Below are 26,613 nucleotides of genomic sequence, written 5' to 3'. Positions count from 1 at the left end.
TCCCATTGTTGCAATGCACTCATTGAGTATTCCCCCCAGTAAGTTTCCGAAAAAGCCCTTCATCATTTAATGCACTTAGAAACTATATTTGGCTGTCCAATTCTCCCTGCCCCATTAAGCTCCTTTGTCTTACTGTCTCAGAATTGTGTTGTGCCATTTTGTATATGTGTGGCCTAAATGGGCAGCTATTGCCAGTCAGAGGAGAAAATTAGGTGCTAGATGGACCAACAGTGTGCCTAACCTTGTAAGGCACCTTCTTCTGATCCATAAAGCTGCAGAATCAGAGGAGCAATGAAAAAGATGCAGAACAAGGAGCAGAGTATGTGTTTTCAGATGTTCGTTGAGAAAAATTATAGGCTGCTATTCCAGAGACCTGCTTGAGGCAGCCTGCTGCACTGATGAAGGCCCCTTCTGCACATGCAGAGTAATGCACATTCAATCCACTTTCACAACTGTTTGAAAGTGGATTTTGCTATTCTGCACAATAAAATCCAGCTTCAAAGTACATCATTCTGCATGTGCGGAAGGGGCCAAAGTCTGTTGATAGAAAGGACAGGTTAGATGGGAAAAGGCACAGACCCATCAATATGAGAATGGATGGATTTAAAGGGCAACGTGGGCTGGGTTTCCTTTCAGCAACTCAAAGGTCTGCAGTTTCAGTGTCCCTTTTGTTAATGGACCTTTGGAGGTATCAGCCACTGGTTTTGCTATCTTAGCTGGATCCAGGCTGAAGACTGTGTGTGCCCTTGCATTTGCCACAGCCAGCAGTTCTTATCCCGTTGAAGCAGGTGTTCCCTATAAGCGCATCTGACTGCCACAGTATAAAGTAGAGCATTCAGATAAACGGGCATTCTGCCATTTGGGTGCTTGGCCTTGAGTTGCGTTAGCAGAGCTGGGAATGAGGCCAGAGGGAATGAAATCACAAAGCGGAGACCTTCTTCACTGGGGCTGCAGTACAGGTGGGCCTGATTAAATGCAAAACCAGGCTGTGTGCTGAGCTCAGCAGTCCTGTTGATGGTGACTCAGGCTGCCTAAGATCTGCATCTATGGCTTTTATCGGAACTGGCTCTGTGGCACAGGAGTATCCATTAGCAGGAAATAATCAGGCTCCGGATCCATAGAGAGCAGCAGAGTGTCGTGGAACTTACTGTTCCTGCCCATTACTCCCCTAATGGGGGGGGACTGCTTGTAGTTCATGAGTTGTGTCTATATAAATGAACCTTAGGACCAAGCTAGACATGAAAGTGTCCTTGTGACCTTTATTTTAAAATTGCCGTGAGGTCTCTTGACCCTAGAGATGCCAGCTTCCAGGTGGGACCTGGTGATCCCCTGCAATAATCTTATTTCCAAGCTACATAGTGCCCCTGGAGAAAATGGATGCTTTAGAGGCTGGACTCTGTGGCATTGCACCCCACCGAAGTCCCAGTCCTCCCACGGCTCTATCCTCAAATCACCAGGAGTTTTCCAATCTGAATCTGGCAATTGTACCCCTCCTCATTCACCACCGGTGGCCAAGGGGGCCTGGAAACCCTACTTTGCCTCTTGTTGTTGTGGAATAAATGGGTCTATGTGGGAGAGATATAATGTGATTCTGTGTAATCACAGAAGAAGCACACAAGAGTGATCACTTTTTGTTCCTCTCTATTTTTTCAGGAAGGGTAAAAGAGTCTTGGGAGGTAGGGGTAGGTCTAGGATCACCCACTGAATTCTATGGCTGAGCTTGCATTTAAACCCACGTGTCTTGGTCTACATAATCTATTAACCACTGCACTGCATCAGCTGTCTATTGTGCAAACTACATAATTTATTTATTTATTTATCCGTTTCACTTAGTATACCAGCCACCCCCAAAAGAGCTCTGAATTTAGCTTCCTATGAATACCTAGTGGTTATGGTGGCAGCAGGATGCTTGCAGGTATGTAGGTAATGCATGCTGAAATCTTGGAAGCCCAAAGAACTGACCTAATGAATAGGATTTTCAGTGATCAAAAGATGTTGGTTACTCTGTTCCATACAGGTCCTTTCCTTTCCTTATAACCAGCAGAAACTAAATAATAGAATATGCAAAATATACTGAATTTGGACAGCTTTTTCTGACTAGCTGAATTTGCACAGAGGTTTCTGGACCAGCTTTTGCTGTAGATTTTGCTTACTCGGGTGTAGAATTTTGAAATGTTTTTTTGTAAGCACAGTGCGGTCATCATTCTTGGTAAGATTCGATCCCACCTCTCTAACAGCTCCACTATTAGTTGATTGACCCTATTTCTCTCTGCCCTCTTTTCTTCTTGTCCTTTCTTTTTGATTCCTTTCCTGCAAAGTGTCTGTCCCTTGGATTGTTTTTCTTCTGTCTCACCAGGATGAAACGAGCCCAGTTTGGACCTCATGACTGGCTCTCTCTCCCAGTCCCGGCTGGCCCCAGTTGGCTGCTTATGGACACCCTTGAACCAGAGACTGCCTACCAGTTCAGTGTCTTGGCTCAAAACAAGCTGGGCACCAGCTCTTTCAGCGAGGTGGTCACTGTGAATACTCTAGGTGAGCCTTGGAGAAGAGGACTGGGAAATATGGCATTCTACAGTCTGACAGATCAAGCTTTGCGGCTGTGATATTGTTTTTAAAAAGAAACAAGCTGGGAAATTGTTCTTTATATGTTTTTTTTCAATTTACATGGAACGTTACAAAAACATACGATCCCTACTCTGAGGAGCTAGTAAATTCTAAAAGTGGGAAGGCAACCCAGGGAGGAGAGGTCTTCCGATGTTCTGTCGCAGGACAGTAAGCAAGACAGACGTGTTCTCCTGCAATGAACTAAGGTTGGAGCCAGGTCATGGGATTCTCATGGTGCTTTAATAGGAGTTGTTCAGAGTAAGAATGAAGAGCCATGAAGCTCCTTGCAATCCCAGCCTTCCTGGTCCATCAGTGACGGTATGGATCATAGGAGCACCAAAAATCTCTTCTTCAGGAACAAAGGACTTGAGAGGAGCATGTGTGTAGGCCAAGGGATGACTATCAGTCCCTGGATTTGGCAGGGCTCTAACGGCAGACTGCAGGGCCTGAGCCTCTCTAGGGGGTGCCACGTTCCCCACCTCCATCTTCCCTTCCAGTGCTGTTCCCTTTGGCTCTCGTAGCAAGTGAGGTTAACATTTATTTCTGGCTGATTTCCTGGGGGGGGGGGGGGGGGACTAAGCCAAGGGCTTTGTGGACAAGGTGGGTTTTGCAGAAGGCTTTGGTGGAAAAGAAGGAGATGACATAATATGGGTGCAGCAGTGGAGGGGGTGGGATAGAAATAAAATAGGTGTTTTGGGAAGGGAATTCAAGGCAGAAGGGATAGCAAGGGAGGGGGAGGGGAGGGGCCATCTGCTATAGTAAGGGAACCACAGTGAGACGGAATTACTCTGGTGTTACTGCACTATGAATTCAACTTTCTCTTTTGACCCTGCTGCTTCTGTTAAAATATTTGCTTTTCTCACTTTCTGTTCCCCTTATTTTCTTTCATTTTATCCTCAGCATTCCCTGTAACAACTCCAGAACCATTGGTACTGGTTACTCCACCGAGGTGCCTAACAGCCAATCGGACACAGCAAGGTGTCCTGTTGTCATGGCTTCCTCCAGCGAATCATAGCTTTCCGATTGACCGTTACATCATGGAATTCCGGATAGGAGAAAGATGGGAAATTTTAGACGATGCCATTTTGGGGAGTGACAGTGATTTTTTTGCCAAGGATTTGACTCAGGTAAGAGGAAGCATGACTGATCTGATGAGACATTGGTTCCAACCATGATTTGGGTGAACCCTGGATTTCCGGGGAGGCTGCTCAGGATTCAGTGAGAAGATTAGCAGTGACATACCATCTTATTAGAATGACAGTTGGCCATTGTTACCACCAACAGTCACTGAGGCTGTGAATTGCAGGGGAGCTGCTTATATAGTCTTTATTTTCATTTATTTATTTTTATTTCAATTTATAGTCCGCCCTTCCCCGAAGGGCTCAGGGCGGCGAACAACAGTAATAACAACATAAAACAGCACAATCATACAACATTGCAGGATAAAATCAACTTAAAAACATTAACAATAATGGCGCCATCCCCATACCCTTATACATCCCTGGGAGGCCATATTAACAGTTGATTTCCATTTAGGTTTCAGTTTAGATCCGGCTGGCCTGATGTAAAGGCCTGGTGGAACAGCTCCGTTTTTCAGGCTCTGTGAAAAATATTCAAATCCTGCAGGGCCCTGATCTCACTAGGGAGCGTGTCCCACCATGTAGGGGCCAGGGCCGTAAAGGTCCTGCCCCTCATAGGGCCAACCGAATGTTTAGCGTGGTGTTGCTTCACAGTGGGCTCAACTGACCCACTTGCTATAATTCCACACAACAGTGAACTCAGAAAAAGTCCCAGAATTTTTCTGCTGTATGCAGTATTTTTGCAAATGTATTCAGGGATTCCATGCCAGGTACTCCTGGCAAAACTAGAGTTGATGTTGGCCATTAATTTGACATAGATGGCTAAAACCTTTTGAGCATTGTGTATGATACGCTGATGTAGACATACTATATTTTCACATTGCAGCTTGTGAGATAAGGCCTCGTGTAACCAGACTGTAATGTTATAAGAACAAGAAAAATGCAGCGGGGGTGGGTGGGGGGTGAATACAGGAAAAGGTTTGAAACTGAAGAGGCTTGCCTTCTGATAGCTTGTGATGGTGAGCTGCTCAGCAAGTCTAATTTCTCTGGTCCAAGGCTGTGAGGATTACTTAGATATCTGAGTTGAAGAAAAGTGAAGGAAACACTGCTAAGAAAATGGGATCTGGACAGGCTTGGTTAAGACGGCATCCAAGGAAAGTGTAATGTGGTAGACGCAAATGGAAGAAAAATAGAGAAGTCTCTGTATTCCGAACATGATTTATTCAGGGAGGGTTGTTAATTTTATTGCACTTTTCTTCTTTTTCCTTGTTCAACGTACTTAAGTTAAAAATTGTTATGTAAGTCTTTGACCTACATCAGTCCCTACATCTAGCACTCAGTCATATCTGTTAACATGCGATACAAGTATTTCCTAGGATATAACTGAGGGTACATTTGGGGTAATGAAAAAGAACTATGTAGTAGGAAGGCTTTTTTTTCAGGGAGGAATCCTGCGACTGCATGCAACGCCACACTTACGATTTCATCATCCATTACAGTGCTTTACAACCTCTTAAGCAAAAGAAATGCTGATTGGTTGGAGGGCTGTCCTGGCTGGAACATTCAGTCAAGTGTCTTCCTTAATGTAAAATGGAAAGTGAAATGGTTGCTGAAGCAGTGAATGAGCCATTGTAGAACTATCTTGAGTTCTGTAAGAGAAAAACCACAGAAGAAAAAAAATTAAAAGGACACAGGACATTACACCAGACACAATGTTTTTCAGTGGAGCTTCATTCATTAACTTCATTCATTCATTGGAGCCATTACATATTACGGTTCCTTAATATTTGGTGCGTGTAAATTGAAGATATGAAGAGGTAAAGGAGAGGGCCAAGTCAGACCCACCAAATACCTTTGGATGTCAATTGTTATCCCTGACACCACCACTTTATCTATGATCATACTTCTGGCAAGACTTTTAATATTCACATTTCTGGGTTGGCCACCAGCACTAATATCTCTTTGACTATATAGCACAGGTAGATCTCTCTCAAAATACATACATGGCAAGACCCTAGGTGAAGTGTGATACACCTAAATCAAGAGTAAATCCATCACCATTTGTCGTGTTTCCCTTTTCATTTGCTGGCTGCGAGTGATAGCATGTATTGTTCTTCATGCTGTAGGACACATGGTACGAGTTCCGCGTTCTGGCTGTCATGCAGGACCTCATCAGTGAACCCAGCAACATTGCCGGGGTATCCAGCACAGGTAGGGGAAGACCCAGGGTTTGCAGAAACATATCCTAGTCCCCAGTGCTCCCCTGGTGGGTTGATTTGTTTCAAATGGGAACTTGCCATTGCGATTAAGTTTATGTTAGTATATGTTAAGGGCTGTGGATAAATGCTAAGTATTAATGTTAAGACTCGATTGTATTGCACTTCAGTTACTGGTATAGAATTATTTTTCAGATGCTATAAAAACCAACTGGCAGTATGAGTATCCAAAACAATATTACTCATGTCTGCATGTCTTAGTGAGAATTATGGACTGTATCATTTTAAGCAGTTGCAGAAGGTTGGTTACCATGTATTTGGATGGTATCCCCTTTAAAAAGCTCCCTGCGTCCTAAACTAGCACACTGGGAAGAGAGCTACATTAAACTTTCCCCCATGACATATATACTAGGGGTGGACACCTTTTTTATCGCTATTTTTTTTAGTTTGGGTTTAATAGTCCCAGAAATTTTGGACAAACTTGAATATTCCTGATGTCAGCTTTTTTTGTGTGTTGGTTGAAAATATTTGTGATTGCTATATTTGCACTTAAAAGTGGAAACATACTGGCATAGTCCTTGAAGCATCTCTTTTTGACATGTGTTTGAAATCATTAAGATGCCTGAAGTCCCAGGGTCTCTTGAAGAGCCGGGTTTCCTCTATCCTGATTCTACATAGCCAATTCTACGCAGCTGCCTCCTTGGATGAGGGTGGTGCAATTTCTGTGGAAAAGACTTTTGTTTAGCTATTTTTTTGTCTCTGTTGAAGCTATCGTTCCAAGAAAGCCATCTTGAAAGGTTCTGTTTTTTCTCTGTCCCAGACATATTCCCCCCGCCAGACTTGACAGACGAAGGTTTGGCCCGACCTGTGCTGGCGGGGATTGTCGCCACCATTTGCTTCCTCGCAGCTGCCATCCTGTTCAGCACACGCTTAGCCAGCTTGTTAGCCGTCAACAAGCAGGCGGCAAAGCGAGCAAAGCCTCAAGCGCAAAGAAAAGCAGTAAAACCATCCATTTTGCTACCATGCCTAGAGAATTTCCTCAGTGGTTGTCATCTCTGGGTGAAGACAGACAGATGCATCAAAAATTTGGGGGAAGTATGTTATGTGCATGTTGGCTGCATTCTGAGGCTGAGACTATTTACTAATAGTTTATTTCTAGGCATGTCTACTCAGAAATAAATCCAACTGTGCTCAGTTGGGCTTACTCCCAGGTAGGTATGTCCTCAATTTTGGGCCCCATACAGCGTTTCTCAATTAAGATCAGGGCTTGGATCTCCTGTGACGGGGGATGGGGGGTGGGGAGTTTGTACCTTAAGAAGCAAATGGGTGGTGCCAAATTTGAATTAGGAATGCAGTGCTAGAAAAGGCAGGTAATTCATTCTTCTCCACAGTCAAAAACAAGTCTCTCTTAGGCTCCTTCTGCACACGCAAAATAATGCGTTTTCAAACCACTTTCACAACAGTTTGCAAGTGGATTTTGCTATTCCGCACAGCTTTAAAGAGCACTGAAAGCAGTTTGAAAGTGCATTATTCTGCATGTGCGGAATGAGCCTTAGCTACAGTGAGCGCTAGTTGGGAAGTAGACAAATTCCCTGCCCTTGGCTGTGTAGTCCTCTCTGCAAGGGGGTCTTTTCCAAGTCTATGATAAGGTTCAATTGCAGACTTGATTCCAGGTAGGCTGCGCTGTCGCCGCCCCTCTCGTGGGGAGTGCCAGGAGACCCTGCGCTACTCTCCTCAAGTAGTGCAGGGCTTAAGGTAAGTGGGGAAAGGCCCACTGTGTGCTGTTTGCTCTGTCCTTGGTGCTGAGGGCAGCATTTTATTTTCTGTTATTCTTAGATATTCAAGCTGTCTAAGCTCTTCTTTTACCATCCCTCCTTTCCTGCTCCCAGGACAGAGTTTGGGTCTAACTTTGCCTCCTCTTCATTAAAAGACCCATGTCATTGGTGGAATTAGGAAAAAATATGTCAATGTGTCTGGTACGATAGGCATGGGATGTGTTAGGATTCAGTTTCCACCTATAGAAAACAATGATGTGTGAAGCTTGAAACTGAAATGAAGGGTGAAATTGTGTAGGCAAAACTCCTTGCCATTTTTATTCAGCTAGCAGGTTCTGATACACTGTCCCCAGTGTTAGTAAGAGGAATGTGAATCAGAGTGAGAGGTTTGTGTGTCTGCATCTCCCCCCACTCCCCCCGTGCTCACTCCAAATGGATGATTCCCAAATGGGATCACTGGGCCACTTGATCTCACTAGATGGGGTGGGCTTCTGCTAAAAGACTGTCTAAAGAAAGCACCCCAGTCCTAAATCCTATACAACTAATGCTTAAAACCTACAATTATAATCTCTCTCCACACTTTATTTCTTAAATTCTTTTTCAGACCCTCCTCTCTCAATAACCCACTGCAGGAAGAGTCTGGAATCGCCGTAAGTATCTCTCTGTTATAGGTGCCACCCAACCAGTGACATATTGGGCAGCGATCACCAAAAGGTTAGGGCCTCCACAAAACAGAATTGGCTGGGGGTAGCGTAGAGTTTTAGAGCCAGGTTGGGTATTCAGCAGAAACGCTGATTGAGCCCCTTGTGAGCTGTCCAGAATCATTCCTTTTCCTTTTGATTTATTAATTAAGAATAAGAATGACCAAGGAATATTCAAACTATAATAACAGTAGCAACATTGCCCCCTCACTGCTCTGTGCCTGGGACAGTTACATCAGGGTCCCCTCATACTGAGGGGCCCCACCGCCCCCCCCTCATGGGGGAAGGTTTTAAATTGGGGTTGGACGCCTCTTGTTGTTATTATGTATTATGGTTATTTGCTGTTTTTATGAGTTTTAAGCTATTTTATGGGATGGAGCTTATGTATTTATATTTGTATGACCGTTCCTGTTGATGTTCAAATAATGTTGTTCACCGCCCGGAGCCCTTCGGGGATCAGGCGGTATATAAATTTAAGAAATAAATAAATAAATAAATAAAACATGCAAAGCCATTTCAGTTATTTGGGATGAGTGCATTTCCCCCTTTTACAAACATCAATACAAGTTTGTCAGTTTTGATAGATAGAAAAAGTCCATTCTTTGTTGCCGTTTTTCATTTTATTTGCATGAAATGTGACATCTTATTTACAGATGCCCTCTCCCACAATTTATTTAACTGTTCTGAAAAGGATAGGACTTTATAAAAATCTTTCATTTTTTAATTTTCAAATATCTCAGGAACCACAATCAAAGAGACTCCCCTAGCTTTGTCTGAGTTGGGATTAATTCCTTCTAAACACCCAGGATTTTGCTCGATCTTGTGTCAAGTTGTGTGGTGCGTTGAGGAGCAGAGCTCAGGCATTTAAGTCAGGTCGCTCCTCCCTGATGCTCCAGGACCTCCGGAAGAGATTTTCAGAATCTCCAGAGAAGTAAACTTCCACAACTCTGAAAAGTGGAGAGCCCAGAAAAAAATGTACCCGCGTGTCACGACTTAAAAAACCAAACCAAACTAGGAATTCCTTCAAAATGAGTCCTGTCTGTGACAAACAATTGAGAAAGGAAGAGGAGTACCTTTTTCAGCACATAAAGGACTAGTTCTGAAGGGAGTCGTATTTTTTGAAATGTTTCATTATTCTATGTGTGTAGTTTTTTCAGGATCCCTGAATTTCAGCATAATGGAAACGCTCAGGTCTTTAAAGAGAAATATTTCCCCTGATGATGTTTCAGTGATCATCCAGGAAAAGGAAGGGAGGGTGCAGATCAGGTCTCTCTCTTTACAAATATCGGATAGGGAGTTTTTAAAAAGACTTTTGAGTGAGAACCTGGAGAGCCACTGCCAGGCTAAAATACAGTGCTGAGCTCAACGAACCAGTAGTTCGACTCAGTAAAAGGCAGTTTCTTATGTACATCAGAGGGTGAGTCAGGGACAAGAGTTGATTGTGAAATCCATTCTAATAGGATTTTGATCTTTCTCTTCTAAGTTCCATTCATTTCTTTGACACACCATTAAAGAGGTCCAGATTCTGTCTTCATCCCATTTCTGTTCCTGGTCTGGTACCAAGCAGACTTCAGACCCACTCACCATTTTGTAATTTCTGCGGCCCAGGTTGTCCTCTGGCAAAGTGAGCCCTGAGAGCATCCGCACGCTTCGGCCCCCCTCGGAGTCTTCTGATGACCAAGGCCCACCGGCCAAGCGAATGCTGAGCCCTAGCAAGGAGAAGGAGCTGTCTCTTTACAAGAAGACCAAGCGAGCCATCAGCAGTAAGAAATACAGCGTTTCCAAGGCTGAGGCAGAAGCTGAGGCAACCACCCCTATCGAGCTCATCAGCCGTGGGCCTGACGGCCGTTTTGTCATGGACCCTTCAGAAATGGAGCCTTCGCTTAAGACCCGCCGAATAGAGGGCTTTCCCTTTGTGGAGGAGACAGACATGTACCCAGAGTTCCGCCAGTCAGATGAAGAAAACGATGACCCTGTGATGCCCTCCTCTGTGACAGCCCTCAAGTCCCAATTGACACCTCTCTCCTCTAGCCAGGAGTCTTATCTTCAGCCACCAGCATATAGTCCCAGATTCCATCGGGGCTTAGAGGGGACAGGTATCCTGGAGAGCCGGCTCCAAGCTACTGGCCAGGCTAGGCCTCCAGCTCCCAGGCCCTTCCACCACGGCCCGTATTATGGTTACCTCAGCAGCAGCAGCCCAGGGGAGATGGATCTTCCACCTTTCTACATGCCAGAGGTCAGCCCTCTCAGTTCTGTCATGTCTTCTCCTCCTCTGCACCCGGAAGGGCCCTTTGGACATCCGACCATCCCAGAGGAAAATGGAGAGAATGCTTCCAACAGCACGCTGCCCCTGACTCAGACTCCAACAGGGGGACGATCCCCTGAACTATGGGGCAGGTCTGAGTTCCCTTTCAGTGGTCTGGAGTCTTCACCCATCATGTTTCCTCACCAGCTTCACCACTGTGAAATGGTTGAGAGCGTGCAGCCAAAGGCCAGTCTTCCTAGGGGGCCACCACCTTCCTCTCTCCAGGTCCCTGCATCCTACCCTGGCATTCTGGCCCTGGAGGCACCAAAGAGTTGGACTGGCAAGTCACCAAGCAGAAGCCAACCCCCTGTGCCCACCGCCACCAAATGGCAGGACAAACCTATGCAACCAATGGTGAGCCAAGGGCAGCTAAGACATACCAGTCAAGGCATGGGCATACCTGTGTTGCCTTACCACGGGCCGTCCGAGTCAGTCAGCCACAGTGGCACAAGCACATTCGGCCTGGATACCAGGTGGTACGACCCCCAACCTAGACCTCGGCCCAGCCCTCGGCAAGTCAGGAGGGCTGAGCCCAGTTTACATCAGGTGGTGCTACAACCTTCGAGGCTTTCCCCCTTGACCCAAAGCCCCCTCAGCTCCCGCAACAGCTCCCCGGAGCTAACAGCACGTGCCAGACCCCGGCCGGGCCTCATCCAGCAGGCGGAAATGTCCGAAATCACCCTGCAGCCTCCGGCGGCGGTCAGCTTCTCCCGCAAGTCTACTCCGTCCACAGGATCTCCTGCCCCGAGCAGCCGAGGAGGGAGTCCCAGTTTTCGTCCTGCCATGGCTTTCACCTCTTTGGCCACTGGTTACCCGCCCACTCAATGCCCCTCTCTGCCTGTAGAGCCAATGGATGTCTTTGGACCAATCCCCTCACCGAGAAGAGGCGGGGAGGAGATCCTTAGGCCGGAGCCGACGCCGACAACCAGTTCAGGGTAAGTGTGCAGACATCTCCTGGTCCCTTTATCCTGACCCCCCCTTTCCCTTCCCCCTTCACCTCCCCCCTGCCCTCCCCATGAGCTCTTCCCCTGCCATCATCAACCGTTTCATAGAGTTTTCTTAGGCACTCTGCAGCATCCTTTTTGGAGATGACCTCCAGCTGGCATTGAGAAGGTTCCTTCCCATTTAAAACATGCTATTGGGCCACATCCCATTGGCCCCTCCCCCATATCTCTACTGCTCACCTTGGTAGCTTAGATAAACTGAGTACCTAATTTTTTTGGCTAGTTTGTGATTGTGTGTCATTCTGAAGCTCAGGAGTCCACTTTTGCCCTCACAAGAAATAAAAATTCAGGCTTACTCTGGCTTGGGAGTTGTGTGCTGGGATGAATGAAGAGGGTCTGACTGTGTCAAGTTACAAGTTTGGGTCTCTTTACTTTTTTCCCCCCTTCCCCGTCGGGCAAGCGACCCGAGAAATTACCAGTATTTTCCTCTTCTAGTTCCTGGCTGCTTGCTTTCCTGGGACAGTAAGGCCTTTGGTCTGCTCTTTGCCTTCTTCACATCCCTTCCCCCCGAGCGGGTTTGTCATCCACCATGAACGAAACATGGCCGCCCGAGCTGCCTTTTACCACAACCATCTCCAAAAGGGGTGCTGCAGCCCCCGAGACTTGGGCCAGGAGAGAGAACGAGACATTAGCCTCACGAACAGCTTGTCAGGAGAGGAAAAAAAAAAGTCCACCCCAAACACACAGAAGTCCAATCAGGAGGCTGTCAGCATGCTCGGATCCTGTCCATGCAAGGGACTACAGCTGCTCATCTCCGGCAGCTGGTTTTTCCAGGTACCAGGGTTGCACCAGGCAAAGCGTCTCTTTCTTGCTGTCTCTTCCTTCTCTCTCGCCCCTCCCTGCCTCTGTCTTTCTCAGCATCTGTAGGCCATGCTCTCCTGCCATCTTTTCGTCTTTGTTGAAACCAGTTTTTGTTTTCTGCATAGTGGTGCTTGTATCCCCCCACCCTCTACGATCCTCGCCTTATGGGAACCGATGTTTAATCGCATGGGGGTAGGCAGCCGAAGAAAAATTACACTGGAGGGGGAACCTCTAAAAGAGGGTGGTGGGTTAGCGTGCGGGTCTGGTCTGGTGCATGAGTAAGTGCCGGCGGTTTGGGCTGCTATATTTAATATTTTTTATAATATTTAATATTTAATAATATTTAATAATTAATAAATAAATAAATAAAGATGTGGTATGGGAGCGCAGTGTGGGAGATTTGCTTCTCACTCTGTGATCCCCCCCCCCCTTTGGATTCCACTCTCTGTTACCTGGAAGATCCTAAGCTGTTCAGAAGGCCATTCAACATGGTGACCAGGTGCTGATTAAAGGAGACTGGACAGGAGGGAGATTTTTGTACTTTAGGGACCTGGAGGTTAGCAAGACCTCACCAACCTGTAAAGATATGTAGTTTAAAATATATGAAATATGTCATAGGCAGGCAGAGAGAGAGAGAGATTGACAGCCTAATGGATTATTGATGTGCTCGTCATGCTCATCCGTAGAGATATTTCAGGGCACATCTACGCTAGGGACCTATAATAGGTTCTGTGCTATGGGGACTATCATGGCTCTCCCACCATGAGTCTGATGAGGTGCTAAGTATTGCCTGTTAGAGACTCCTAGGCCATCCGTCCCAGCCAAATAGTACCTCTTTGGGGAAAAAAAGCCCCAAAATAATCTATAAAATCCGCCCCCCTCTGAGGTGGACCCTCTCATCCAACTTAATGGTAAGGCCAGCCTCAACACCCCATTCAGCATTACAGCTCCCAAGATAACCCAGGAAGAGGAAATTACTGTTCAAGCGGCAAAGCCCGCAGTGTAGTTCTGCCCTTTGTGTCAGGTGCGAAACCATACTTTCCATTCGCTTTCTTTGTCCTATCTTTGTTTCTCCCTGGCAGTTTCTTTTTCTCCAGCTTTGTTTGATTGTTTTTGTGTTTGGGTTTCTTGCCCCCTTCCCTCACTCTTCCTTTTTGGAGTTTTTTTCCCCTCTTCTCTCTTCTTTTTCTTCTTTTTCTTTTCTTTTGACGTGCTGATGTCTTGTGGAGCTTGGCTCCTTGCGGGTGTTTATAACTGCTTTGTTTTTGATTAATCTCAGCTATCTGGGCAGTGTTGTCGAGACAAGCCACTCCTCAGCTCAATAGGTAAGGGTGATCAATGTCTGAAAGGACGGTGCCGGGACTGTGGGGCGTGGTTGGGGAGAGGGGCATGGGAGGGCATCTCAAAGGGGCTTTTTTCAATAACACACACACACATTTTTTTTTCCTTTAAAGGGGAATAGGTCGTTGCAAAATCCAAGACAAACTTTTGCGCACTCGGCCGCTGTGGCTTTTGGGTTTCCCCATTCTGCAGTAACTCAGATCTCTTGCTTGGGATGTTTGCTTGTACAAAAGTGTATGGATGGGAGACTGCCAAGGAAGAGCTGGATTGCTATGCAGAGGCAAACAGTGGCCAACCACATCTGTTTGTCTCTTGCCTTGAAAAGTCTGTGGGGTCACTGGAAGTGGGCTGCAATTTAACAGCACTTTACACACATAGTAATAGTCGGTGTAGGGAATAGTACAATCAGTCAGGACTGGTACCAGAGTTCCAGTACCAATGTATTGTTGAAAGTTTTCACAGCTGGAATCAACTGGCTGTTGTGGGTTTTTCAGGCTGTTCGGCCACAGTCTGGTAGTTTTCGCTCTCTCTGTGACACATCCCACCATGACATGCCTCTGAAAACTGCTAGACTGTGGCCACACAGCCTGGAAAACCCACATCAGCCAGTTTCAGTACCAACTTTGCAGGAAGGTCCCTGATGAGCTCCTTTCTTCCTTTGTATAGGGCAGATAGACAACAGGTGTTAAGGGGTTTCTGTTAGTTTCTGGTCTCAAGGACTTTGTTTCTAACTTTGAACCTAAGTCATCTTTCCTTTATTTTATACACTCCCTCCTCCCCCCTGGTCTTCTCCAGCAGGATGGAGAATGGTGGAAACCTGGTCAACTTTCCAATGGGGCTGTAGCCCCAGGCAGTAGTTTTCGGTGGCCTGTAGCCCCTGCTTGTCATTATGGGGGCAACCTTTCCCTCTCCACCCCAGAAGCAGCTAATGCTTCTGCCCTCTTTGAACCCCAAGACGGCATGGAAAACTGTGCAAGATCTGTAGGGTTTCCTGAATTGCCTTGGCAATTCTGAAAGCTCTATCATGCATGCATGGCTAGCTGCTGGCCTTTAAAGATGTCCGGGGCCTGAGGTAGGCATTGGCTATTCTGGCTTTGAGTTGAGCACAGTGAGAGGCACTGACAGGAGCTGGCACCACTGGTGGCGGCAACTTATGCAGCATTTCTTTTCCAGCCATTGTAGTTTTGCTCTTCCATTTTGGCAGAAGTAGTTGAGATTATTCTTTTTTTCTTTCTTGGTGTAGTGGTTAAGAGCAGGTAGATGCTAATCTGGAGAACAGGGGTTGATTCCTCACTTCTCCACTTGAGTGGCAGAGGCTTATCAGGTGAACCAGATGTGTTTCCGCACTCCTGGTGGGTGACCTTGGGCTAGTCACGGTTCTTTGGAACTTTCTCAGCCCCACCTACCTTACAAGGTATCTGTTGTGAGGAGAGGAAGGGAAAGGAGCTTGTAAGCCACCTTGAGTCTCCTTGCAGGAGAGATAGGGGACATACAAATCCAACTCTTCTTCTTCTTCTTCTTCTTCTTCTTCTTCTTCTTCTTCTTCTTCTACTACTACTACTACTACTACTACTACTACTACTACTACTACTACTACTAGAAATCTTGAATTTGGAGGAGGGGTTTAGGAGAACTCCCAGTTTAGGACGACTCTCAGATTTAAAATTGACTGAATGATTCTTAAGATCAGAATGTTCCTGAATGTGTCTTACAAGAATTTGACTAGTCTCCTTTTTAAAAATATCTGATTTGACAGCCTGCATCTTGTGTCAGTGAGTTTTGTAAGTTAAGTGTCATGAAGGTGCACTTTCTTCTGTCACGACCTGAATAAACCTTCCATCAGCTTCATCAAGAGTTGCTGAGTTCTGGTACTGTGGTAGAGTTTTTTTAAAGCTCTGTCATCTCCTTGCCCCAGCTGTATTTTTTTGTAAAAAAATGTTCCATATTATTTAGCTATTCCTTGAAGGGAAGGTGGTCTAATCATTAATTAGCTTTGGTTGCCCTTTTTTGACCACTAACATTTTAACTCAAGATACAGATCTGCATGATTTGAGACCCATCAAGGTAATCTCAGTTCGCTGGCATTGTATAGCAGCTGTCAGGTGCTTCACAACCTCTTCTGTTTCTGTAGTCCCAGCAGGATGACAAAAATGGATTTTATCAAGCCCTTGATGGGTTCATAAATGGGTGGTGCTTGGCTTGAAAGGCCACTGGTGGCGCAAGCCCTTATTTATGAGACACAACTTCGATTTGCCGGAAGGCTCTCCTTAAGCAAGAGGGAATGGGTTGTTCAGCTGAACACGAGATAATAAACGGTTCATCCTGGTTTTTAAACAAGGGATCCCATAAAGTACTGGAGCAAGTGATTGCTTTATGAGTTGGGCTTATAAAGTTGTCAGTGGGTAAAGAGTTCTGATAGCTTTATGAGCAGGCCAGTAAGAGTCTCCTACCAGCTTCTTATTTTATGGAGCCATAAACATGGAAACAGATACAGTTTATGAGGCTTGTGTAGTAGATCAATGTGACCAGACAGCACTAGTAGTATGAATGGATTCCCTCTCTCTCTCCCACAAGGCAAACAAATGTAGTTATCTTGGACAGGCATTTGGGGACATTGCTGGCACTGGCTGGCTCTTTATCCAATGTAAAAAGTTTGTGCTGTCCTGGATCTGTGAGAAGGACTTCCAAAGTATCTCTCAGGCAAGCTTGCTGTGTTTGAAATCCAGTATAACTGACAGCGCCCTGGCCTGGACAGTCCCAGCTAGCCTGATCTTATCAAGATCTCAGAAGTTAAGCAGAGTTGACCCTGGCAAGCATTTGGGTGGGAGACCACCAGAGAATTCCAGGGTTGTGATGCAGAGGGAGGCAATGACAAACCAGCTCTGAACACCTCTTGCCTTGAAAACCTCACCAGGAGCTGCAATATGTCAGATGTGACTTGATGGCAAAGCAAAACAAAACAACACTGCAAAATAGATGACCAGCTATGGTTAAAGCGACACATAGGGATGGCAGTCTTCGAGTGGGACCTGGGATCCCCTGGAAATAAAGCTTATCTCCAGACTACAGAGATCAGTTCCCTTGGAGAAAATGGATGATTTGGAGGGTGGACTCTATAGCATTGTTCTCCACCCTGAGGTCCCTGCCCTCTCTGGGCTCCCTTCCTAAGTCTCCAGGAGTTTCTCAGCCTGGAGCTGGCAACCCACCACCCACCCCTACTGGTGTCCTAAGGGGACCTGGTGACTTATTAAGAATTTGGTAACCCTCTCCCTGTTTTGGCACTGGACTGAGATTTCAAAACCAGAAGTGACTAGCAAACAGCTGGCTGGTTGCTAGACAAGGCTGGTGAGCTGCACTGGTTATCACTTGCATAGGCCTGGTTTCTGCATTAAACCAAATCAGATTTCCTTTGTCGAAATGTCCATGGTACACTGTGTATAGTTCCTAGGCTTCCTGCCTCCTTCTACAGCCACCTTGGAAGTGCTGTTTCACAGCCATTGTTCACACTCTCAGCTGAACCTGGGTTGCTGTGAGAATAAAACAGAGGAGAATGATGTAAGCTATTTTGGGTCCCCATTGCGGAAAAAGATGGGGTATAAATACATTAAATGGGATTAATAGTCTACAGTGGAACATTCATGTCCCATACCACCTTAGAGACTGACATCATTTTGGAATGTTCATTTTTGAGAGTCAAAATTCCTTTCATCAGAAGTGGAAGTGCTGACTACCTTGACCCTGTATAAGTTATGTGAATGAGTCAGAATAATTTCTCTTGTATTGTACTGAATATCTTATTCATCTGCTGAGATGTCCACAGTTGCCCACCCACGTACGAGCATACCTTCGCATCCATAAAGGCTATAAACTTTCCTGTGTTATTTTTTTAAGGCTGGAATTTTCAAGAAACTTAAGTTCAGTGCCAAGTGCCACCTTGTGTGAGCATAAGATAAACTTGCTTTGTTGGAGGTTAGGCCATTTGGCCATCTAGCTCAGCATCATCTGCTCTGACTGATGGTGGCTCTCCAGGGTCAAAGTCTTTCTGCGTGAGATGGTTTAACCAGAGATGTCAAGCGTTGAATCTGAGACCTCCCATGTGCTCTGCCATTGATCCATGGTCTTAACGCTTTGTCTTCTGCTCCTGCTGTGTCACAGGGACTGCCTATATATACATGTACTCTGTTGGTTGTGCTTATCTGTTTAACCAGAAAGTTCTTAGCAGCACTGATCACATAACTGCAGTGGGAAACCCCAAAGCCACAAGGCATGTTGGTGAACAGCCTGCAGTGTTTGACTGCCGAACTCTTGTCTCGGGTGCTCTTCCCTAAAGCAGGACAGCACCTTTTTTTCAAAGCCTTAGAGAAGTCTTGGGGGTGGGGGGAAGGACTCCTATGTGCCCAGCACACAGTTGTCACTCTGGCGTATTTCTTTGGAGTATGAGGACTTGTCTGTCTTTTTTTGGAAGAAAACAGTTTTCCCCTTTAAAGGCTGTCCATGTGCTGGTCCTCTGCATGCATTTCACACTCGCTCTGGCTTGGAGAAATTGTAAATCCTCTTGTCTGAGTGCTTTTCTCTTTTTAATTTTTTTAAAAAAAATATGTATTATTTTTGCGTTGTCTTTATTTTCTCACTCCTGGTTCCATTGTTATTCTTTCTCTTCCTGTTTTCCTTCTTCCTCCTTCCACATTTTTTCCCCTTCTCTTCCCAACCCGACATATTTCCCTCTTCCCCCTTCTCCATCACTTTCCAGTCCGCATGGTGAAAATCTGTTGTGTAGACAAGTTGTGCTGTCCCTGCAAACCCTCTAGAAAGGATGCCTTTCTCTGGTGTGTGCCCTGCTCAATATCAGCTTCCCTCTTCTGTCATTTCCCTGCTGGTGGTGCTGCCGCTGCGGCAGCAGCTGTATGCGCGGGGGATGGGAAGGGCTTGGGCTCCTTGCTGTTTCTGGCCATTTGCACTGTCTCACCTTGCCAAGTTGCTATATAACAACACCACACCAGTATAGAAGCTGTCAGCCCTCTGCAAAGGAAGTGGGGGGGGGCGGGGGGGGGTCTGTTTGCTTTAAAAAGCCTGCAAATCTGGAATCTGATGCATTGGGAGAACCATGCCCATTGCGTCCTTATTTCCAGAAGCTTCTTTGAATGCATTGTCCCAGCATTGTGCAAAGACTCTGCAATCTTCCCTTGCATTTCTTCCTCCGTTATTCCAACCTGCAGCCCAACAAGAAGACACAAAGAAGTGATAACTCATGGTAAGCTGCCATAGCAAGCTTGCAGAACTCCACCGTTCTCTGCTGAAGTCTCCTTTGCTGTCATTGTTCAAAGGCGTTGTTCCACTGTTCCAGAAAGAAATCACACATCTCTTTTAGGTGGTTCTTCTCTTTTTGGAGCTGGCTGCTCCAGGAGGAGCCTTGAGAGTTGTGAGCTGCCATACTCGTCTTCTGTTACTGTGGTTTAGCTAGCACCTACATGGAACACAGGCAAACCTGATGGCTCAGGAATAATATGTCTGTCCAAGCACTGGGAAGAATCTGGGACCTTCACATTGATTTAGGGAGTGCTTGCAGAAGTTAGCATCAGGTATAACTGAAAGGCTCTCACAACCCCAGAAGACAAATCGATATAGAACAATGTAATCTTACTCAGCCGGCATGGTATAGCAGTTAAGAGCGACAGACTGTAATCTGGAGAACTGAGTTCAGTTCCCCACTCTTCTGCTTGAAGACTGCTGGGTCCCTTGGGCCAGTCACAGTTCTCTCAAAACTCTCTCAGCTCATGCAGAGGAAGGCCATGGCAGGCCACCTCTGAATGTCTCTTGCCTTGGAAACTCTGTTGGGTTTCCATGTCAGCCGTGACTAGACAGCACAACGTAACCTAATAGTGGGAGTTTAAAGTTCACATGTAGCATGTTCCCACATCTGTTGACTTACACAAAGCCAGCAATGAACAGAAATAGACCAGTATCTTCCTCTTATACTATATGGACATTCTTTCAAAATATGTATTAATGATCAGTATCAGAATGCTGGAAGAATGACATCGGTCTAACTTGGTAATGTGTCGTAGGCCTCCACTGGAAACTCACATTAGTTAATTATCACTGACCATGCTTAATAAGTATTGGATATTTCCAGATCAAAGGAATATATACTTTGGGATTTATCAGACATCCAGAACACCCGAATATATGGAGATTCCTATACAGTAGGAAGCTTGTGATACATTGAGGAAGTAAGAATTGGTTATAATTCAGATGCTATTTATAGCGTGCAGTGACATTTTCTCCAACATCGTGAAATAAGGCAAATTCAATGGAACATGATTAGTTATATAAGCCCCAAAAGTAAAAAAATGAAACTTCCCCTTTCAGGGTCTGTGTTCTATGTACCAAGTGCTTTCGCATTCAGACTATTCCTCTGAATTTTCAGTGGCACCTGGTTGACTACTGTCATAAGCAGAGTTCTGGACAACATGTATCTTGGTCTGATTTAGAAAGGCAGATTTTATGTTCTAAACATTCATTTGGTCACAGTAATGCTGTCCTTTTCCTGTTGCAACCTTGTTTCAAATCCTGTCTCGTTTACATTAAAAAATAACACACTATTGTTTTCAACCATAATGGATGGGCATTATTGGATATTGTAAAAGCATTGTGACATCTCCGCCCCCAGGTTTATGGCTTAAAAGGAATGAGTGAGATTAGAATTTGCAGACTTAGACATGGTTTGGTTGTGTTTAGTGGTTAGGAGTGGTGGATTCTAATCAGGTGAACCTCATTTGTTTCCCCATTCTTACATTCCTGCTGGGTGACCACCTTGGGCTAGTCACAGTTCTCTCAGAACTTTATCAGCCCCACCTGCCTCACAAGGTATCTGTTCTGGGAAGAGAAATGAGTTTCTAAGCTACCTTGAGTCTTCTTTCAGGAGAGAAAGGTGGGGTATAAATTCAAACTCTTCTTCATTTTAAGCAGAGAAACAACAAATGTCCATTATTTTCATTTTCGGGATCAGAGAGTACTTGCAGTATTCCTAATTGCAGGTAGGTATCTCCAATATAGCAACGTACTTCTGAATCATTGTCATGGGTCTGTGAAACAATAAGGGACAAACTTATTGCTCCCTGGGCCAAGTGTACAGAATGGAGAAAGGATGCACAATAGCTTGGCATCATATGCAACAGCAAGGTGCTTAGCTGTTTTAATGGGGAGCGATGATAAGGTCCAGCTGTCCATGAAACATATTTAAATGGCCAAGATAAATGTGCCCCTATGAGCAACAGGCATGCTCATTTTGCTTGAGTTTAGGTGGGATCTAAACTATGAAAGAAAACAGTCATTTGCAATTCCTTCTGTTCCAAAAATTACTTCTACTTTTTGCAGGTAAGTATCTTGCACCTGCAATGTTATTTTGCATTGAGCTGGCAGTATTTACTGAAGTATTTCAAGAAGTTTTACTTCCCAGCTGTAACAACTGAATGCTCATTGAAATTAATAGACGACTTCCTTCCAAACACCATCGATTACTTTCTTTCATTTTTGATACTTCTAAGTCGAAAAACTGTATAATGATGTACAAGCTATACTGTATAGCCAATCTACCATTGAGCAGTTAATTATTCCTTTGCAATAAAGCTTTTTTGATTAACATTTCATTATAGTCAAGTAGGGCCCTCTTCATTCGATGTGGGATTCAAAATGTTCTGCAAAATTAATCAAGAGGATACCAAATTGGGTTGCATTTCTTTGCTGTTGTTGCACAGTAGAAGTTTAACCACAGGTTGCATAAATAAGAACCATTTTCTTCCACCCTCCCATTTTATTGTACATTCATCTCATCAAACAGAAGATTCTATGGACTGCAGCTCCAACTATTCCTGGCCCAACTTGATGCTTCCATATTTATGCTTGCACTTATATGTTTTCTCAAACTTTAGCAACCTGCAAATTTCCAGTTTGGTTTTAAAAATGCTGAGTACCTCCAAGTCTTCCCTTCCTTTCTCAACACAAATATATGCCAGAACAGACAACCTGTTTTCAAAATGTACATATCAAGCTTATTTATTAAAATTTATACCCCCGCCCCACCTGCGTCTCTAGGCAGTTTACACAGGCTAAAAACAATAACAAAACACAACAGAATATCATAAATGAAATATAACCATTAAAATAACAATTAAAATAACCCCCGGACCAGCAGCTGCAGAAGGGATTTCCAGGGAGGCTAACCTAATGCCTTGGGCAATTATTGTCTATGGATGCAGAGTGGCATCTCTTTCTGTTGAAATCCTTTGCACTAGAAAATTTAAACCAGTTCAGTTTTACACTGGAAGTAACTCTGACAACTGTGTTAGAGCCGTACCTTCTGGATACCACAGTTCTTAGAGCCAGGTTTTTGATTTGTAGCAACAAATCAGCGTATTTTCTGGCACATGCTCTCAGATGATTTGGAAGAACTGTGATATGATTCAGCAAGAAAAATGGGCCCTACATATCTAAATTAATTAATTTTTTTAAAAAAATCTTTGGGAAATGCTGAAGGGAAGGGAGTTTCCTGTTGAAGGATATTTTTTTACTCTTTGGCTCATTCCGCACATGCAGAATAATGCACTTTCAAACTGCTTTCAGTGCTCTTTAAAGCTGTGCGAAATAGCAAAATCCACTTGCAAACAGTTGTAAAAGTGGTTTGAAAATGCATTATTTTGCGTGTGCGGAAGGGGCCTATGTTTCGTTAGTTGTATCCCAAGTTTGAACATGGTTTAATTAGGCAGTGATGAAATTGTGCTTGTTTGTATGCTTTTGTATGAAGATGTCACAGACAGAACCTCTTGCATTTCTTTGCCTTTTGACTTTGCTGTTTCCATCTTCTCTGTGCCAAAGTACCAATAACTAAGATCACTTTGTGCATCTGACCAAAGTCGACCCTAATTAAAAGAAGCTTTTGCCATAATCAATTTGTTGCCTTTGAGGCTACAAGACTTTTTAAATCTTTGATTCAGCAAGCAAATAAAGGCTTCCCCTCTGGAATCTGTATGTGGACTCTTGTCCTCAGCACAGAATTCTTGTAATTGCTGTCAGAAGCCTTCTTTGGTACCTTATTATCTGAAGTGTGGGGCTGGGCAGTTAAGCTACATTTATCGCCCCACCCCACGCCTGCCACCAGTTTAGCAGAACTTATTTTTCATTTTCATCTTTGTTCCCCAAGTCTTTTGCAAACTTTGCAATAGTGCCTTTTTCAAAATGACAAAAAAATATAAGATCTTTGTTACTGTTATAGGTGAAGATGGAGAATGATGGGGCTTTGCAGAGCAAAACCAGGATGCCTAAGAACCTAGAAATATCAGGCTGGCTACTATCTGTCATTAGTAGCCATGGAGAGGGACCCCCTTCCTCAACCACATAGTGGAAATGTAAAATTTGATTTTAAAAAATACTGTTCATAACCTAGAAATTGAGATGGAGGAAAGAATTACCGGTATACAGAAGACCAAACATTACCTTTTGGTCACTTGACTCATCTGGGTCTTTGATAGCCCCAATATTGTGAACCATTGCATAGTGATCTGGACATTCTGTTCCTATCTCCCAAACTCTTCACTTATTATGCCAGCTAGATTTGAGTCCAATAACGTGTTAGAGGCCAACAAGATTTTTGGGGCATGAGCTTATGAGAGTAGATACAAGAATAGATACAAGAATAAGGTGCTACTGGACTTAAATCTAACTGTACTCAACAGATCTACACAGCTACCCTGTGAAATTGGTTGTACCATAATACTTGCTTGTTAGGAGTAAGATTTTGAGTGGAAACTCAGCAATCGTTTATGGGACCCTCATGAAGTCTCACCATAGATGGCATATTTGTTCACATTTTTTTAAAAAATAACATTTACTTTGGATCATTCCTTTCTTTCTCCCTGACCATCAAATAAAGCATGTTTTTGAGAGAGAGAAAAGTATGATGAATTAGAAATTAAGATTGTTCTGTAGATATTCTGTAAATTCTGTAGGAAGTTCTGTAGGAAGGTGTTATCTACAGTATGCTTTTGGCTATAGTGTCCCCAACAACTGGATTCTAGGCTGGGCTTGTCAGCTTAAAGAGGGGGAATTCAGTGAAGTGATAAACCCTGATACTGGGCAATGACAGTTATTTGTAGTCAAGAAGGTCTGCTTCTTCCCCACCGTTGTCTCTTGCAAGATGGTTTGCAAGCTTCACTCCTCCTTGATCAGTATGTGTTTGTTACGAATGTACAGAAGTTCTAAGTCAGTCCTCACAAATACATGGAAGATTTAAATGTATACTGGAAATGGGTCAGGATTAAAAGTCTTACTTCATTGCATCTGTCAACTTGTGAGTACCCTCCATGTTCAGTTTATAACCTTCTTGCTTCCCTCTCTCTGTCTCTGTGTCTCTCTCTCTCACTTTCTCTCTGTCGTGTGGCTGGGATGCATCTTTAGTAGTCAGATTTGCTAATTTTGCCCTGCCACTAAGAACACATGAATGTGTCTTTTTTATCCTTTCTCCCTTTTAATTTCCAAAAGTGCCTTATCGGACAAAGCAATTTCAAATTTAATGATTTTTGTTTTGGAATTGCAGATAACCAAGTTAAACCAAGAGCCTCGTGCAATTTTACTTTAAAAATATATCTTTTTTTTTGCAGTGTGGCTCAACAGGTTCCTCTAGAGTCACAGCCCTTCACGAGAGCCTTCATTTTGTTCACAGGGATAGCCAGGGCTGGTTTTCAATGTCTTTCTGTAACCTTTGCCTGGTTCGACCTGAGCAGTTTTTATCATGGAGTCAAACATTAAAATCCCCAGGGAAAGAAACCACTGGGCTGGTTGAGGGCATCACGGGCGGGGGGGATAACATCCTCTACAAAGAGGTGAGGAAATGGCTTTGCCTCCAGCTGCCGTGCGTTGGGATGGGCTTTGTTCCACCACACTTGGCTTCCTCATCTTTTCCTTTTCCATGACAGATCTGGCTGAGGTTTTATGCCCTGTTCCCAGCAGAGAGACCTCCTTGAGACAGAATATGGCAGAGGGCCACTGATGGCGCTTGTCTGTTTTGTCTTTCTAGAAAACGTCCATCTCCAACCCGGAACGCTGCTGCACCTGAGAGGCTCGAAGCTCTGAAATACCAGCGGATAAAGAAGCCCAAAAAGCCATCCAAGGGCTCCTCGAAATCCAAAAAACAGATCAGTGAGTGCGAGGAACACGAGGCTCCCAACTAACCTCCCTGTGTCTGCATCCACCCCCTTGGGCCTGGCACAATGCTCATTGAAGTCCATGACTTGGAATGGGAATTGGCTCTGCCTTTCGGCTCACAGGTTGCTACTGTCTCCAGATTTTGATCTGTGCGAGAGGTCACCTGTTCCTTGGATCTTCAGAGGTGAAAGATCCACCAGCTAGGTTTTTTTGCCTTAGGATATTTGTTTCCTCAAAGATAGTTTATAGCCCTGTTCCCTAATCCTCACCTTTACTGCTCCTGAGCTGTTATTTCACACAAGTCTACCGTCAGGCTTCCCTGTCAATCTGCCTTAAATTCAGGCCCAACTTTTCTCTCATTTCCTCTTCCCATCTACCTCCAGTTCCTCAAGCTCTCCTCAGTCTCCCCTAATTCCCCTTCCCTGTTATTCTCCCCTCCCCCCACCTTTGATTTATGTCTTTTATTCAGATTAAATCCTGGCTGAGGTTCATCCATTCTCACAGCAACCCCATGACCTACATCTTCCTCCATGTTCTCCTCAACTGCATCAAGCAACCTTCCTGTATTGAGGTTTTTTTTTTTTTTGGTTCTTGTTCCTACACTCGAGAACTATTCATTTGTGACAATAATGACTGCACATTGGTGCTCTGTTGTGCACTTTTGGGGGTTACTGCTGTTGGCTTTTTAAAAATTCCCATTGGTCTACTCGGAGTGCCCCGGCAAAGCTTAACTCTCCTTCCGTTCTGTTCTGTCATTTCCCCCCAGATGGTTCTGCTTCCCAGGTTCAGCAACATCCTAACTCTCAGGTACTGTGGCCCGATGAAGCCGTCTGTCTCCGAAAGAAGAAGAGACACCCTCGCCAGGACCCCTTTGCCCGCCTGTCGGCGCTGAAGGACGACCTCTGCCATCGGCAGGTGCCCGAAGATCAGACCGCCATTCTTAACAGTGTGGACCATGATGATTCCAGTGGGCACGCAACCTTACTTTAGAGTAGCACCAGCCAGAGAAGGGATGAGGGGAAGGCGGGGGCAGGGAATGGGGTGCAAAGATCACACGGCCAGCAGAATCCACAGTTCAGTGGCAGGTGAAGAAGACACTGAAGCACAGGTGTGTCGTTAATATATTTTGGGGTGGGCTACAGTCTTGTTTTGTGTGCTGGCAGGGCGCCCGTGCATCACAACAATGAATACCACGTGTGAAGCACGGAACCGTTGTGCGATGTTCGGTCGAGGGGAAAACTGAGCATCGAGTCTTCAGCCCCTTCAGGGCAGAGCTTACATCTTCCTGCAGCATCTTTAGTTGCAATGCAATCCATCCGGATAGAAAATGTCCTTTTTGAAAATAGAAAGGGATAGAGGGAAGATAATCCAGCCCAGTTAATCTAGTTCACTTTGCTTGGATCTCCAGCAGAAGGTCTCACAAATTAGGAGCCTGGAGCTTGGTGTCTGAAAAGCAGAGAGAGAGCGAGAGAGAGAGAGCGAGCGAGCTTTAAAACAACTACCTGTGTAAAAATCAGGTGAGCCTCAAGCCTCTTCTCTGTGCTGTAGCTTCAGTCTTACGTGTCATGGAAAGGGGATGAAATTTTGC

General features: G+C 44.8%; 1 protein-coding gene across 1 annotated transcript in view; it reads left to right on the top strand.

Annotated features, from left to right (window-relative positions):
* IGSF9B (immunoglobulin superfamily member 9B) overlaps positions 1 to 26,022 on the top strand; it is a 107,087-nt gene extending 81,065 nt beyond the window's left edge. Inside the window, exons 13-21 of the mRNA XM_048513098.1 lie at positions 2,357 to 2,532; positions 3,505 to 3,731; positions 5,810 to 5,894; positions 6,720 to 6,898; position 7,958; positions 8,279 to 8,324; positions 9,984 to 11,615; positions 24,898 to 25,019; positions 25,792 to 26,022. Coding sequence (XP_048369055.1) covers positions 2,357 to 2,532; positions 3,505 to 3,731; positions 5,810 to 5,894; positions 6,720 to 6,898; position 7,958; positions 8,279 to 8,324; positions 9,984 to 11,615; positions 24,898 to 25,019; positions 25,792 to 26,015 — 2,692 coding nt within the window. The 3' untranslated portion in view covers positions 26,016 to 26,022. The remainder of the gene's footprint in view (positions 1 to 2,356; positions 2,533 to 3,504; positions 3,732 to 5,809; positions 5,895 to 6,719; positions 6,899 to 7,957; positions 7,959 to 8,278; positions 8,325 to 9,983; positions 11,616 to 24,897; positions 25,020 to 25,791) is intronic.
* The last annotated feature ends 591 nt before the right edge of the window (positions 26,023 to 26,613 follow it).

This window comes from Sphaerodactylus townsendi, linkage group LG12 (genome assembly GCF_021028975.2).
Source record: "Sphaerodactylus townsendi isolate TG3544 linkage group LG12, MPM_Stown_v2.3, whole genome shotgun sequence".
In the NCBI taxonomy this organism is placed as follows: Eukaryota; Metazoa; Chordata; class Lepidosauria; order Squamata; family Sphaerodactylidae; genus Sphaerodactylus; species Sphaerodactylus townsendi.
Note: the sequence above shows the minus strand (reverse complement) of the source record. Positions and strands in the feature narration are given on the sequence as shown.